Source organism: Neopelma chrysocephalum, unplaced genomic scaffold (genome assembly GCF_003984885.1).
Source record: "Neopelma chrysocephalum unplaced genomic scaffold, ASM398488v2 Primary Assembly neopelma1_66, whole genome shotgun sequence".
Lineage (NCBI taxonomy): Eukaryota > Metazoa > Chordata > Aves > Passeriformes > Pipridae > Neopelma > Neopelma chrysocephalum.
The window spans coordinates 13436937-13453760 of record NW_020897725.1 but is presented as its reverse complement, the minus strand read 5'-3'; the positions used below and the strand labels follow the sequence as shown (position 1 = coordinate 13453760).

Genomic DNA, 16824 nt, shown 5'->3' with positions numbered 1-16824 from the left:
CCCAGCTCTACATTTGGCTGAAGTTGGATCCAGGACTGCCAAAAGCTCACTATAACGAGCAAAAGAAGCAGTAGAAGCTACACCTTGGTTTATTAGCCATTGTTTCCTTCAGTTTAAAACCATTAGCTCTTGTTCTATCACTACAAGTCCTGCTAAAAAAATTTGCCCCCATCTTATTATTACAAGCCTCTGTCAAGTACTGAAAGGTTGCTATGAGGTCTCCCAAGCACATTTTCTTTTCTGGGGTGAACAATCTCTACTAGTTTGTTTTCTGAAAATAGCTGTTTTCTGAGAGTGTTTCTAAATACATATAGAGGTGTTATTGCTGGAGGAAGCATTAAATAAACTTATCATATATACAGTGTCTTGGAGGAAGAATTGTTTAGGTGAAACTGTGTGCCTGTGAGTGAGATGTATATAATTTTTATTATTAATGCTGAGCAGTTGGCTGCTATGGAATCTGTATTCCTCCTCAGGTGACACACCCTCACTGTAAGCCAAGATTTAGGGAGCGTGATTAAAGCTTCTTGCACCCCCACTCACATTTGTGAACATTATTTCTGGCACTAGTTAAAAAATAAGTTTTGTAGGTCAGACTTCGTGGACCACTTTGCTTTGGTGGTGTTGTGCACTGTTGTTCTTGTGCTTTGGTTTCTTAAACTGGTGATGTCCTGACATTCACCCAGCTTTCCTCTTTGGCAAAGATTCTAGATTCCCTAGTTAAGTATGTCATCACTCACAAAACTTGCTTCTTGGACTTGAGAATCTGCAATGAAATCTGTGTAACTCTCTCTATGAAAAGAATTGGTGTGTCTGTGGCAAAATAAACATTTTAAACTTTTCCTGGGCTGACTTGAATACAAAGCTCTTCAATGGACTAACCAGGGAGTGCTCTGAACAGCTGTTGTTTCTTTAAGAAATTGAGAAAATGTGAAGGTTGCAGGTGTGATAGAATTACAAAGGTTATAGTGGGAAAACAGTGACTTGGAAAAGAATTTCGTTATCACAGTAAATCATCTTGAGATGAACTTCCACTGCAGTGCTCTGGGAAAAGGGCAAATGTTGTCTTTGTATATAAAAAGGGAAGACAAGCAAGTAGCTGGTGAATTAATAATTCATTATGAATGTAAAGTCTAATTTTATCTTGAAGTGACAGTCCATGGTGAAATGTGTACTCTTGCACACTGAGCATTCGTGCATCCTGTGATTCTACCCAAAACATGTTTGAAACACTTCCTTTATGAGAAACTTGCATTTTCCTGATCTTGTGTATAAAGCTCTGTGTCTCTGCATTTTCCCTTGAGTAATCACTGAGATGGACTGCACATGTGGATGATTTACCAGATGTACAGGCTGTCCTGGTGTTTTTTGTGCCCTGAGTTTGGTTTAGAGTAGGATCTCAGCGTCTTCTCTGAAGTTAACCTTTCAGGTATGCACAGTGTCACAGTCACTTTCCTTTAAAAGTGGAGCATTGATTTATTGCGAATTTTTACAACTTTTCTCTTAGGAGAAAGTAAATTGATGCTCCAGGTTTGTCATGAGCAGGAGGCTGTGAGACCCCTCTGAGTGTCCTGGGGTCCTACACACACCCAGCTCCACCCCAATTGTACCATCCTGGAGGGCCCTGGGACCAGCAACAATCCTTAGTGTGGGACAGGACAGGGCTCATGCTGTGAAATGATCCCAGACCACAGTGCTCCTTTCCGGTTCTTCTGGAATCTTTGGGGTGTCCCAGGGGCAGAGACACTTGGTGTTCCTGTCCCGTGTCCGTTAATGCTCAGTGTGGGCAGAATCAGAACGAAGATAAGGGTTGCAGCAGGTGAGCACCTGGTTCCTCCACTTGAGGCTGCCTGGAAAAGATGTTCCGAACACAACAGAGTTGCTTCTCTTATTCAGCACTACTTTTTCTTCTTGTATTTTGGGGTCTCAGTCTTTTCCTGAGAAGATTCAGGCAGCTGGAGCGATAACTAGACATGACTGTAGAATTGAGGGTTTTTTGGTCTTGTTTGCTATATCCGGCACAAAATTCCATGTTTTAAATTTGCATATGTTTTCTTTTGAACTTTATACCATATAAAGGCAATACTGAATTGCAGACATGAGCAACTGAATATGAACATATGTATTTTTATGTTTGTTTGTCTGATTATTACTATTCCACTGAGATAGAGGTAGGAGGTACAGTATGGCATTATTTTGGATAACGAGAAGACTGAAATCCTTGCATGGTTCAGCTGTGATAAAGGGAGGATATTTAACTCAGTTTTCAAGTATTACCATACTCTTCCAAATTTTCTAATGGTATGAAAGACTATTAATGGTCTGTTATTCCCCCTGTGGAAATTTGTGTGTTTATAGAGCAGATATTACCATTATTATTATTTTAAATTTCTGATTTCATTAAGTAGCTAACAGTTTTGCTGCATGGTGATTGCCATAGGAGTCCAAATTATTTAAGTGGGTGAGTGAAAAAAGAGGCAAGTAGAAGTTAATTGTTATGCCTCTTCATTCCCAGTTTATGGTTTTCAGATTTGGAGCAAGGAATTAAAAAGCTATATTCTCAGCACGCTTAGTATAATCACATTTAAACAGAAGATTTATGTAGCTAACTATCTCAACACTGCTCCATTTTCAAATATTCCATTATATACAGTGCAACTATCCTTTCCTGGTTTAACTTTTTATCGTCTGAAACGCCGTGGATCAGATAAATATAAGCTGTTGAATATTGCAGACTTCAGCACTGTAGTTTGAATTTTATCTCCTCTTCAATTATTTTAAATAAATAATTAAGTTCTAAATGCAAATTTTTTAATTTAATTGACCTTTCTCAAGATTAATGGAAAAAATTATCTTTTGCTCTGCGTAGTTCAGACATTAAAGTCCTCGTTTCTCTTCCTGCAGTCAGTTGTAGGCCAGGAGGAGAGATCGTTACTTATGGATTGCTTGAGCTGCTGAATTTTTACAGTTGTATTTTATTGTAGTGAGTGAAATATAGATTGTACTTCTCAAACTGTGAAATAATTAGATGTAAACACAAGGAATATGTTAATTTGCATTACCTTACATTCTCATTTTCAGCTAATGATACATATGTATTCATCTCACAAGAGATTTGATTCTTGAGGCCCCTCTTTGCCTATAAAATGTTATATACTGGGGTGTCACTTCCTGTTTTACATCAGCTGGAGGGCTTGTATTTAGGATGGAATTAATGTGCACGTGAAACGCAATATTATAAAAACTTTATTACTGAGATTGCACGATGGAATTGGGTAAAGTTTTTAAAGTAAACTTGCCTTTACACATTTATTTTTCCTCTTGGAAGTGAGAACAAGAATATTATCCTCACTTCAAGCTTTCCCTGAATTTAAAATCATTCACTATCCTTTTCATACATTTAGCATTTTGCATAAGTAGTAGTAACGTGGTCTGGCTCAGTGTCCCTTCTGTCTGCTTTATATATGATAGAAGGAACAGGAAACATAATATTGAATAAAGTGTCCAACTGCCTCCTCTCAGCTTCATTATGGAAGCAGCTTGCAAACTCATCCATGGATGATAGTATTTAAATAGGTAGTTAGCCATGAGGAAGAGTTTTTGGGTTCCTGTTATATTGTTTCTTCCTAAGGATAATTGAATAAGGAATATCTCTATATTTTGTTCTTCCGAGGTAAGCAGCAGTGTTTTATTCACTTAATGAAAGATGAAATCTAGTTACGTTGCTTTTCTTTTAATACCATGCCTGCTTTTAACCTTGTTTTGTTTGGAGAGTATCACATAATTAATTTCACTTCATAGATTCATCCTCTTCTAAGAGATGAGGACATGAAAAGAGCGGAGCTGCGTCACCGGAGGATGGGATGTGCCTGGGACCTGCCTGCTGTCCTGCCAGGAACAAGGGCAGGAGTTTACAGCACTCCCAGCAATACTCCCTCACTGAATTATCACCTATTAATTCTGTCTGCCAGTTGCCACTTCTGTGAAACTGTCAGTGATGCTGGATTTCAACTGGCACTGCTTTAGGAAAGAGGGATGTGCAAGGCACTGGCTCGGGAGTTGTGATGCCATTTGAAGGAAGTTCTTTTCTCCATCCAAAGGCCTTTCTGCTTTTCGTTTTGTTGTCAGGACAGAGTAAGATTTCCAGTAAAGCTGAAACTCATTTTGTGGGAAGTGGTGAAATGGGCTGTCTGATGCCTTTAGTGGTTCTGCACTGCTGCTTTAATGGGACTTCAGACAACTGTCATTGAGGTGTCGGCGGCACCATCAGGAGGTTTGTCATATTTTCCCCCCGTAAGTCGTCCTGACAGATGACGTGGGATGATACTGTGCAGACGTATCATCAGCCTTGGCGAGGAGCTGTCCTTTTCCTCTTCATTCACTTAATTTGTATTTGAGTAATTTGCATCCCTGTAAGGATGCTGAGTTGTCTGAGGAGCTGTCACAGTGGCGTGCGCTCATTTCGTGACAAAACCCAGTAGTTTCAAAACACGATTGTTTCATTATTCATGAAAACTGTTGTTACTTTATCCCTCCTCCTGCACAGGCAAGGTTGGCCAGAGAGAAACAAAACCTGTTTTACATTTGCAGGATTGGATATTTAATATTTTTTTTGCATAATGCAGTGTTTTTATACAAATATCTCATGATTTATTGAAAACTCATCTAGTAAGAAATTTGGATAGCTCCCCATGAGGCAAAGAAGTTAAAATGGAATTCTAGTTCCTTTTCCTGGAGTGAGTATATGTTTAAACTTTTGAGTTTTAAGATCTTTTCTGCTTTCTCTGATATGTAATTACTGTGAAGGGCAAGGTACAGGTGCCCTTGCACAACATGAGCCATCGTTATCTTGGCTGTTTGCAATAAAACCAATGCTTGTTTCAAACTGAATTGTCTATTTTTACCTCTTTCGATATAGATTCCATAGATTCTTGTAACTCACAACAAACAAGGACAAATTTGGGGAGAAAAGAAGTGCAGAGAACTCTTGATAAGAAACAGGTTGTAAGGTAACTGCAGAAGACAAAAGCACAGGATGACTTTTATGGCTAAAATACATCTTAGTGTCATTTTTCTGAGGCACAGCCCAATGGCAAAGTTGGGCGATGTTCAGGAGGTTGCCTTTCCTTGCCTTCTGCTTCTTTTAGCGTGAAGTCCTTGTGACCAATTAAAAAGTTTTTAAAAATCCATTTTTTATTTGGTGATTGTAACCCAATGTCCAGTTTATCCATTTTCTCCTTCAGTCAGCTATTTTTTGGGAATTGTTTGTCCATTTGTTAACACCTCACTGGTGAAATGTGTCTTTGGAGATGGGAGAAATCTTCATGTTAAAAGCAAAGGGAAGAAGCTGTGTTTGAGTAGGGGTACAGTTTTAAGGATGAGTGACTGATTTAGGTTGTGGTATTTATTTTTTGTTTTGATTTTTGTGCAAAGCCTTCCAATTTACTACACATTCCATAGGCCGAGGAATACATATCGAAGCAACATCACTGATAAAAAATGCAGACACAAAACTTGATATGAATATTTTTAACACAAAGCAGAATACTGATCATAAAAGGGAGATGTGCTTTAGAAAAAGAGCCAGAATTTAATTTTGTTGTGCTTTTCTTTGAGTGGATCTACAGTCTTGAAACATTATATTTTATCTCTGTTTATTGCCTTCATATATTCTACCTACAGCTGTGTTCATAGTACTGTTTTTTTCTGTGATATTTTTATCTCTGTTGTTGTCTTTTACTCCAACTCTTCACTTTCTAGCTGGCAAGTGAGTTGTTGGGGGTGTTTTTTGTAGCTTCTCATGTGACATGAGGTGTCACGGTGCTAAATACAGTTTACACAGTATAAATAAAAGCATGGTTAGAAGATTTGAGAACTTAGTAGAGATTCTGAGTACAAGGAGTCCTTTTTACTGAAGTTTTCCATAACTTAGAGCTGAATAAAAGTTACTTCAAACAGAGATGCACAATGAACCATTGTTAAGAGTAATTGATCCTGTATTCTGAAGTTGACGTGGATTTACTGTACACTGTTGGGGTAAAAAGTGCTTATATTCCTATTTAATTTCCAGAAAAAAAATTACCATATTGCCAGTAACAGTCCTTTAACAGAGGAATGCAGTCTGAATGCCTGCAGTTACATATTAAATATTGTCAGACAGGAATATTTTTCTAAAGTATCAATCACTTAGAAAAGTGCGACACAATAATTAGATGGGAGCTGTTTTCCAGGTCCCTTGGGAGATGGATTCTAAATATTTTTGACTGTCCAGAAACTAAGACTATTTGTTAAAATATGACTGTAGGAACTACCTGTATTTCTGTGAGAATTTAAGCAGTATTGTGTATATAACAGAAATGAAGTACTGGGTTGTCATCTGCTCACGTACCACACAGTGACGAAGTGATCTTGGAAACAAAGACTAAAATGATTTTGTAGTGTTCCAGTTGTGCCTTCCACATGCATTGCCCGTGCCAAATCCAGGAAACCCAGCCTGCATTTGCTGAATCAAATCATGCTTCAGTGGCAGTAAGAATTGATGTTGTTAGTCATAGTCTCAGGCCTGATATTTTTTCAGAATCCACTCTTCAGATTGTATTATCTGTGTGTTTTTCATTACATTCTTTGTTTCTGGCTTGATTCTGGCAGTTATTGTGATCCACTTTTGCATCTCATGTTTAGCTTTTTAATATGCCCAGCACTTGATGGACTGTGCAGGCAAATGAAGAACTTCTGATGATCTCTTGCTATAATAAAAATAACCAAAACAGAAAACCCTCCCTTAAGAGAGGAATAGATTAATTCCTCTGCCTTTTGGATGTGAAGATCACCAAAGATGAAGTCTGCAGAAGGGGTAATTTAGAGAGACCTTTGCCTCAGTGCTTTGTACTTTTTAGTCATGGAATCATAGAATCATAAAATAGTTTGGGTTGGAAGGTCCTTAAAGATCATCTGGTTCCAAACCCCTGCCATGGGCAGGGACAGCTTCCCTTCCAGGAAAGTAGTCTTGGAACATTAGAAGCTTCTCCTCAGGTGTCATTTTTTGCTCAGTCTTGACAGGCCTATTTGAATTCATCTTCCCTCAGTAAACTGCACAGACTCTAGATTATTCCTTGTACTTGTAATTGCCATCTATCTTCACCCAGTTTCTTTTAGGGTCAAGATTCTCTTAAATTAATGGTAATTATAGAAAATCTCTTCTGGTCTGGGAAGACTTCAAAGCTCTTTCTTCTTGACCTTTGTTACTGGTGTTTTTCTTTTGGCAACAGTTATAGAATATGTTTCCCTCTTTAGAAGTAGAAATAGATAAAAGAATAATAGTAATCCTGTGTTTCTGTGAAATGCCCTTCCCAGACCCCCTCTTAGTTTGTAGTTGCCTTTCCTCATGAATGGTTTTCAAAACTGTTGCTCTCTCTTCTCTTTTCCTTAAGTGCAAAGTCATCTCAAGAGCAATATATTTTAATTCTTCCCTAATTATTTTTCTATTTCAGACGATTCAGGAAATTAAAGCTGTTTTGGCAGCACAGTATATTAGATCTGCTATAACCACATTTCATGTGATGTGAGCTGGTCTAAATTCCCTTTTATATTAGATTAGTGATTCTAATTTAACATATAAGTATTTGGTATGCATTATAGAGTACTATATTTAATTTAATTAGCTTTTATGCCTTACTGTACATTTAATAAAGCAATTATTTAACCATTTGCTACCAATGAATTGTACTGTGATATTAAAATTAATACTGTCTGTAATTCATGAAGATACTCTAAGCAAGATGGAAGTACCCTTTTAAAAAGAAATAAAGGGCCACATTCAGACCCTAGTACTGTGCTTATTTTGTCTTTCCTTCCTGAGTTTTGTAAGGAAAATTCAGGAAGTTGCTTGTAAAATCAATAAATTTCTAAGTGTGGAACAGTTCACTTCAGGAGATGCTTTCATATATAGTATTTTGGTTCCCTTTTTTATGGGTTGGTATTAATAAATGACTATAAATAGTATATTCATCAGCATTTGGCGCAGTCTTGTTGCTTTTCCAGCAAGTCTTGAGCACACCAGGAGCTTTTACAAGAGTGGAGGTGGGTGGTGGGTGGTGAACCTCTGCAGAACCACGATGAGGTCAGATGGTTGCAACTGCCAAATGCATGTCTTGTGCATCACTCACAAGGGCATTCAGATGTTGATTGATGATTTGTAAAACATCTGGCCATCATCAATAGGCTTAGACTTCTGTTTTCAGTAGCATAAATCATATGGCTTATATGTCATTAATATACAGAGTAGGTGCCACTGAAACAAATACACAGCGCTCTGCAGTTTCTGCAGAAATAATGCCTGTAAAAATTGTTACAGTGAAAATTATGTTGTTTTTTGTCCTTCTTTTCCTTTTCTACAGTATGGCTATCCAAGTTGACAAGTTCAGTTTTGAAAGCTTCCCAGAATCCCCTACTGATGGGACACAGTTGGCGAATGCGAAGCAGCTGGAAGAAGAAAGGCAACAAGCAAAAGGTCTGGAGATTAACAGCAAGTTGGATATTTGCTGGAAAATTATATCCTTTCATAAATACTTGCTTTAAAAATATATAAATAGATGCCCTATGACACATTTTATTTTATAATTCAACTCACTTCATAGCAGTGTTGCTGAAAAGAAAAGTAATTAGAACTATGAAGCTTATCATAATTATAGACTGCTTAAGGTTAATTGTGCTGTATATTATTTAGGCGATGCTTGGGTCATCCTGTAATGGCTTTTTCTGAGTCATTGAGCCTGTCATAAATACTGTGTGTTTTTCCCAACTTTTAGGGAAATGAGGAAGTATAGTTAGGATTGAGGAGTAGTAGATTTATAGGGTCAAATTTTTCTATTCTCCCACACACCGAGTAACTGAATCATGAAGAAATACATGAAGCTGGATTTAGAGAGTTTGCATATATTTAATTGAATTTGAGTAAATCAGAACATATTAGAATAATTTATTTCCAAGTCCTCTTTACAGATTTAGTAATATATCTAATCTTGGGTAGCCTTTTAAGGCTTAGGCAGGACCTGTGCGATGAGTTAGTCATTTTAAATGCACTAAAATATTACCTTATGATTATTAATAAGAAATTGCATTTGGTTTAGAGTTAAAATAAACCAATGGTGTTGCCATAAATTTCATGATTTCTATAAAAATTCTTGTGCTTGGCTTGTCAAAAATACACTTTCTCATGATTTTCTTCAGGGAAACATTCTGTACAGCCAACAGCCCCCCAGGCCATGTGATGATACTCAGCAACTTCCAGAGGATTTATATTTTTCGCTCAGATCATCCTCAAATTCACATGATAGTGGGTGGCAGGAGATGAGAGAAGAGTGGCAATCAAATCATGCTTTATTTGTTTGTAATTTTAATTGTACTTTTATCTAGTGATCTGAAATGATGTTTCATTACTAACAATTATGAGGAAAAACGTCTTTACTGTGTGGGTGACTGAGCACTGAAACAGGTTTCCCAGAGAGGCTGTGGAGTCTCCTTCCCAGGAGATGCTCAAGGGCTGTCTGGACACAGTCCTGACTAACATGCTCTGGGGACCCTCCCTGAGCAGGGGAGTTGGACCAGATGACCTCCAGTGGTCCCTTCCAACCTTAACCATCCTGTGATTATTAAATTACCTGCACAGGATTTGTCAAAGGCAAGGTTTGAGGCATAAATAAGAGTCCTAGTGCCTGGTTCATTCCAGATTCCCTAAGCAAGATTTCAGAGAGAGTTCCATTTATGCAAAAATGTCAATATTTAACCAGAACTCACTTAGAAAATGTCTGTGTTATGGAAAGATATAAATATTCCATGGTAGCATAGATGAATTCTTACGCTGGAATTGAGTGCATAGTTGTAATCATTTTGTCAAGGTGTAAAAATACATCCTCACTCATTTCTGTTGCTCGGCAACACTGTTTACATCCATGCTGTGTTATGTATTTAAGCCCAGTTTTGATCCCAAAACTGCTGTGGCTGACATGTAAGTCAGTACCTCAGTAAACCAGTAGAACAATCCATGGCTTCTGTGTGCTAAATGAGTGCAAGCATTAGTTTCTGTGTTTTTAATACAATGATTGTTCTCTCTGTTCCAGAAACTAAAACTATTCTAATTAATGAAAGGCAAGAAATTTTAGATGTGCTTAAAATCCTCGAAGAAATATGTACGTTCTGTTCCAAGTTGCCTGTCCTGGCTAGGGTCAGTCTTTCTCATAGAATCATAGAATTGTTAATGTTGGAAAAGACCTCCATGATCATCAAGTCCAAACTTTGACCAAATACTGCCATGTCAACTAAACCACAGTGCAGAGTGCCACGTTGAGTCATTTCTTGAACACCTCCAGGGTTGGTGACTCCACCACCTCACTGGGCTGCCCGTTCCAATGCTTGACCACCTTTCAGTGAAGAAATTCCTTCTGACGTCCATCTTGAACCTCCCCCGGCTTCATCCTTTTGTATTTCTTACAGCAACATTGAGATGTGCACCGAAAAAATTCTTCTTTCACTTCTGCTAAGTTTAAGAAACTTGTTTTCTGAGACATTTTTCTCCCACCAGAGTAATTTGACACTGGCCAGAGGAGTTTATTTCAGACATACTGATGCACAGACGGGCAGAGAAATGGATGGATAGTTTAGCTGCATAAGCCTTTTCCTTCAGAAGTCAGCCTAAGTGCAGCTAAGAGAGGAAAAGTATTTGGAAAAATACAAAGGGATACAAAGGGATAGAGTTGCTTATATTTCCTTCTGAAAAAGGTATTTTTGCAAAAGTCCTTTGAATAGTAAGACCAAATGATCTCTTTTTTATTCCATCGTCTTTGAACTACTTTGAACCCAGGTAACTTTTCTCTGCTAACCCTGTGCGTGACCAAATGGATGTACATCTGAACACAGTTCAGATGTTTTGCTGTAAGTAATCTTAAGTTGTTTACAAGAGAAAGGCTGTATTTTTTAGCTTGCAGTTCCTTAAATTCTTGCTTTATTAGTTGATACCACATGAAACCATCACATAAGCAAGGGGTTCAAATTTGAAATGCATGGATTACGTTGACTGGATTGAGAAGTTCAGTTATAAGGAATTCCTGCGTGGACCAAAAATAGCTCACAAAGGAAGAGGATTTCAGCATCAGAAGAATTTTCCAGCATGGAAAATCCATTTTCCCTGACTTTATCCATTGAAATATTAAGGGTTTCAATTGATGAGATTTTCAGTACTTCATTTATGAAAGTATCATAAAACTTGATTGATTTTTGTGTACTTTTGGAGGGCTAAAGACAGAAGGTAAAGACATAATTATTTCAGAGAATTAGGTCACATGCAGGTGATCCTCACTTTTAGAGGAGTAAACAAAGATTTATCAATGTTGAGATGGTGGAACAGATTCTTCATGGGAAGAACAGAAAGGTTTTGCTAGGGATAGCATCAAGAAGTTATTTATACTTGTTTTATGTCTATTTTAGTTTGTCATAACTCTTGCTGCTGCTTAATGAACTGCAAGGAACTTGGTGTCTTGCAGGATGGACCTCAAAGTCTGTAGAGCAGGGCAAGAAGGGGAAACATGGGAAGGTGATGGGTTAAGATTACTTAAAATCACTGAATCTACCCCGCGGTGTGAACGAGGGCTCATGTCAGATGCTTACAGCTGAGCTTGCAAAAGCATGTGGAGGAGAAATCGGAGTGCACAGGGAATTGTTAGGACAGGAGGGATGGGCCAGTTGAAAGCTTTTGCTTCAAGGACAGTCATCCAGCAGAGTGAGGTGGTTTGCATTTGTTACTGACCCCCCAAACAAGAAACAGTGCTGGATGAACTGGAAGAAGTCTTCCAGTTGCAGGTTAGATTATTTCTGGAGTACTTTAAGGACATTTTTAGTGTGCAGGTGCTGGATGGCTTGATTTGGTATGTGCTGTGTGGGATCTGCTACTTGAAAATAAGGAAGATCCAATTGGAGAGGTGAAGTTTGATGGCAGCCTTGGCTGCAGTTGTCCTTAGATGATGGAGTTCAATATCCTTAGGGAAGTGAGGAGGGCAAGTAGCAGGATAGTGATCCTGGACTTTAGTAGAGGAGACCTTGGCAAACTGGAGGGCAGAATTGCACAGGAGGCTGCCCTTGGTCCCAGGAGAGCTGATGGGCTTCAAGGAGCAACCTCAAAGCCTGAGAGTTACAGCAGTCAACAAAGTTCATCTGACTCTTCAACCAAGGCCTATCCTGAGGTGACTGTAGCAAACTGCAGCCAGGTAAATTCCAGTTAGATACTAGGAAAATTCCTTTCCACAATGAGGGTGCTCAAATACTGGAACATGTTGTCCAAAAGTGCTGTAAAATTGCTGTTTTGGAAGATGTTAAAAAACTCTGAACAAGGCCTTGAACAACCTGATGCAATTTCAGTATTTTCCGTGCTTTGAGCACAGGGTTGGACGGTGACTTTGGAATTGCCTTTCAATATAAATTATTCTGTGATTTGTGCAGCCAGGCAGAGGGCTGGGTCAGTGAATGACTGTTGAAAACTAAACTCCTTTTCCTTCCCCTATCTCCTGCTCTCCCCAGGTTCTATTGCAGCCAAGAAATTTTCTAATGTACTGTGAGGGAATTGCTATTTCAGTGAAATGAGACTGTAACATTTTGGGATCATTTTCTTGAAAATATTCTAAACCTGGCCCCAACAGCCTTTAAAAAAATGAGACTTCCAGTGCCACCTTGAATATCATGCTCCATTTTTAACTTTTCTAATCGGTAGACTTTTTTTTTTTTACTTCAGCCTTAATATCTGTGATGTATAGGAAGCCTGTCCTATTTGCAATGTTTCCTTACATTTTTAAAATTGTATTGTGTGCCCCTTCCTCAGTTTTTTCTTTTCTATATTTAAGCCTAATTGCCTAAAATTTCTTTCAAAACACATCTCCTTGCAGTCATATTGCTGATTTGTTCTGCAGTACAGCTCTATTTTTCTCAATATGTGAGGTCCAAATGTGGAAGCAATACTGCAGATGAGGTTTCTCACAGAATAAAAGCTGTACTTTCCAGGTTTCATATATGTTTGCTCTGAGAACTGTTCTTTAATTCTTTTGCAAGTGGCTCATGTCTGATTGATTTTTTTTATTGCACGTAGTTCAACATTACTGACTGAATTCCCAAATATCAGTTTATAGATTGTTGATTCTTTCTGGGGTGATACTTGGAACTTTTCTTCATTGAATTTCATCTAAATAATCTCCATAAGTTCTACTCATTTATTAGGTTTTGGAACACTGACATCTTTTCCAAATACATAAAAATTATGAATGTTATTGTATTTCATCATCTAAGTAGCCAATCAGGGTTTCGAAATTAGTATCTCTCAGACAGAACCTTGACCCATCTCATTTGCTTGACAGCAAAACTGATTTGCTGTTACTGAAATTCATTTTTCTGTGTCTGTTCAGCTTTTGATGACTTCATCTTGATCATAATTATGAATCTTCGGTTATGAGAATGTGTTGTGGAACTTTTGTACATCAGTGAAGGTTTCCTTACGTTTTCATGCAGCTTCTTAGCAACACCAGTTGTTTACAGAAAAGTAACTATCATTTAAGACTCCAAATAACTGTATATAATTAGTTTTAATAATAAAGTACCACAATGATAATCAAACAGAAAGCTTAAAATATGATTAGGGCTACTGCTGTAAGTAAATTGTGATCGTTAATCATGTAAATTTATTTTTCATTAGTATAATTCCTTTTTATGAAAATTTGCTAATTTTTTTATCATTATGTGCATTCTTCCACCTGGATTTATTTGCAAAGGACATATATATTGAAAATAAATTTTTTTAAGACGCAAGATATGGAATGCTGTAGGGAGAAAAAACATAAGTAACTTCCAGATATAAACCATTTTTTAAAATGTGTTGTCTTTTTAAGCAGGAGGTTTTAGATAACATGCTGTGTTCTAATTGTGGATACCCAGCTACACATTAGGCAATCCAGTGAGTATAAAAGACCAAAGTTTTCCATGGGGAAATAATTAGTTCATTTGACTGTTCATTTAGGTATTTGGTATGAAACAGTTTATATCATATTCAGTCTGTTGCTACAGAACCATGTAGCAAGGGTGTCAACTGTGAAAAATTAGGTTTTCAATTTTATTTTTTTTTAAAACAGCATCTGGTGATTGTGTGTTCTCTGGATCTGAGGCCTATTTGACTGTACAGTCTTGAATTGTTAAATATGAACAGTTGCACGGAAAACTGGAAGTCAGCTGTTTCAGTCCTGGCTGATGTGTGTGTTGTTAATAACAAAGGTTTGACAGTAGGAAATGAGGCCAGGGTCAACAATCTGACTCCTACAGAAGAACAGGTTTGTGATCACAGTGAGATTTCAGCAAAGTGTATGGAGGTTTAGTTAAGTAGAGAGATCCTGCAAGGTCAAACTTAAGCTTGGCAGCCTGTGCTTCTGTTTATCTGTACAGTCTTTTTCAATGAATTTTAAATCCTGGATCTTACACTTGCGTCTTTTATCAGCTTTGACTTTGAGGTAAGAATGAAAGTGTATATTGGCAACCCCTGTTCCAACTGCTTTCCTTTCATTGACTTCTACAGGGTTATCTTAGAAAATACACAAACTCTTCAGTTAAGCTTTTGTCTCTTGTTGCTTTGACATTTTCTTACTGCATATTTTGGTTGCTTTTCATCTCCAAGGTAATGAGTTTGTTGCAATGTTCAGTTTTGTGTTTCTCATATAATGAGCAGTTGTATGTAATTGTCTGATAATATAGTCAGGAGACAAAGATCAATGGTACAGAATTCCAGATCCCCCTGTAGGTCCATGTGAACACATAATTTGTTTGAACAAGACGTCTTTGATTGCATCTCAACCCTGCCTTTCTCTCCTTTGCCACCAAACTCCCTTATGCTGTTTCATTCAATGATCTCATTAGACAAATGCGGTTTATTTCCTGAATATGTGTGTGGTCTAACCAGCCTTACAGAATCACAGAGCCACAGAATGCTCAGGTTGGAAGGGACCACAGTGGGTCATCTGGTTCAACCTCTCTGCTCAGGCAGGGTCATCCCAGAGCACGTGGCACAGGATTGTGTCTGGACAGTTCTGGAATATCTCCAATGAGGGAAGCTCCACACCCTCTCTGGGCAACCTGTTCCAGTGCTGGGTCACTGCACAGGAAGGAAGTTCTTCTCGTGTTCAGGAGCTTCCTGGGCATCAGTTTCTGCCCGTGGCTTCTTGTCCCTATGCTGGACACCCCCGAGCAGAGCCTGGTCCATCCTCTGCCTCCTCCCTGCAGACCCTGACAGACATGGGTGAGGTCCCCTCTCAGTGTCTCTTGATGCTGAACAACCCCAGCTCCCTCAGCCTGTCCTTATACGAGAGATGCTCCAGTCCCTTCATCATCTTTGTAGCCTTCACTGGAGCTGCTCCAGGAGCTGAGGAGCCCAGAACTGACACAGCACTCCAGATGTGGCCTCACCTCCTCTGGTTCTACCTTCCAGAGTGAATGTTCTACATGTGAATACCTGGATCTGCTTTGACAGCACTTACCAATGATAAAGTGTGGAGAATCACCTATTTTATAGTAATTCTGTAGTGGTATCTGAGACTTAAAGCTTTCCACGGAGCTTTAAGGAGTTAAAATCAGTAATATTCCAGGCCCCACTGTGAGCCAGTTGTAAGTAAATTACAGTGAAGTTAGTTTAATGTTACGGTTAATGGCAGCCACTGTTTTAAAACGTCTTTTAAATACTGCCTTTTTATTAGTGTTTTCTCTAACTTATGTTCCTTACATTAAAGATGTGATAACAGAATTATTTATCTGCTGTTTCTGTGAAGTAATCCAAATTATGTATTCTCTGTCCTCTAGTTTGTTTTATGGAAATTACTCAGTTGTGTTCATGTTCTGAGTCTTATTTTTCAGCAGCAATGTTCTTCTAAGGTGATATTCTGCTGCCTTCGGTTTTCCAAATAGATGCTTTTCTTTAATGGTGTTTACAGCTTTTTAGACTCTTAGGGGTTTGTGAATTCTTTATTTGTGGTCTTTTTAGGGAAAAAAAGAAGTGCTATTTATGACACTTTTCTGGGCATAATGAGAATATTTTGAAAAATAATGGCAAGAATCTTGTACAGTGTATTGATTTTCCTCTTCTGTCATCTCCTTGAGCTCTTGAGTCTCAATCACTAATGGATAGATCTATTTTTGTTCTGAGGTTTCCAGACTTTTGTTTTAAATCTTATATAGAGCCTGCAAAATAATGTCCTGTGATAGAAATTAGTTATCTGCAGTACTTGTTAATTTTCTTATAAATGACATAGAGTACATACTCTACCAGTCAGATGATGTTCCTCTCTTTCCAGAGTTTTGCAGAAAAATGGCTGGTCACATATAGAAGCTGTTTATAAAAACTCAGATATTCTTTCATTTTTTGCTGTATTTTTGATGAACATGGTTCCAGGCTTTTGGAGTCGTCGGTGGAAATCTCGATGAATCTCGCTGGGAGCTTGTCCTTTAATTGTGGTGGGACTCCACCTATGGGTGTTTCATTTGAAGATTGTGAAGTTGGAAAAGGAGTGTTTTCAAGGCTCCAAGGGGAACCTGCCTCTTCCTTAGATATTTTTCTGTGTGATGCTCCCATTTTGTGCAATCATGAGCTGGGCTGTGAAGATGGTGCGGGTTTTGCCAGTGTAAGTACAGTTCTGGTGTAAGAGCACACACTAGAAGCTCATGTGCATCCATGAAGGAGCCACCCTTGCTCCACCTCCACTTCTTCCTCTCACCCTCACCAGGACAGGGGCTTCTCATGGTACAAAATCACGC

The 16824-nt window shown here is 38.3% G+C and overlaps 1 protein-coding gene across 9 annotated transcripts in view; it reads left to right on the top strand.

Annotated features, from left to right (window-relative positions):
* The window catches only part of TRAPPC9 (trafficking protein particle complex 9), a 459142-nt gene that overhangs the window by 194011 nt on the left and 248307 nt on the right, over positions 1-16824 (top strand). For all 9 annotated transcript variants that reach the window (XM_027684410.1, XM_027684408.1, XM_027684411.1 and 6 more), the window contains one exon: positions 8397-8550. In XM_027684410.1, the coding sequence (XP_027540211.1) occupies positions 8397-8550 (154 nt within the window). The remainder of the gene's footprint in view (positions 1-8396; positions 8551-16824) is intronic.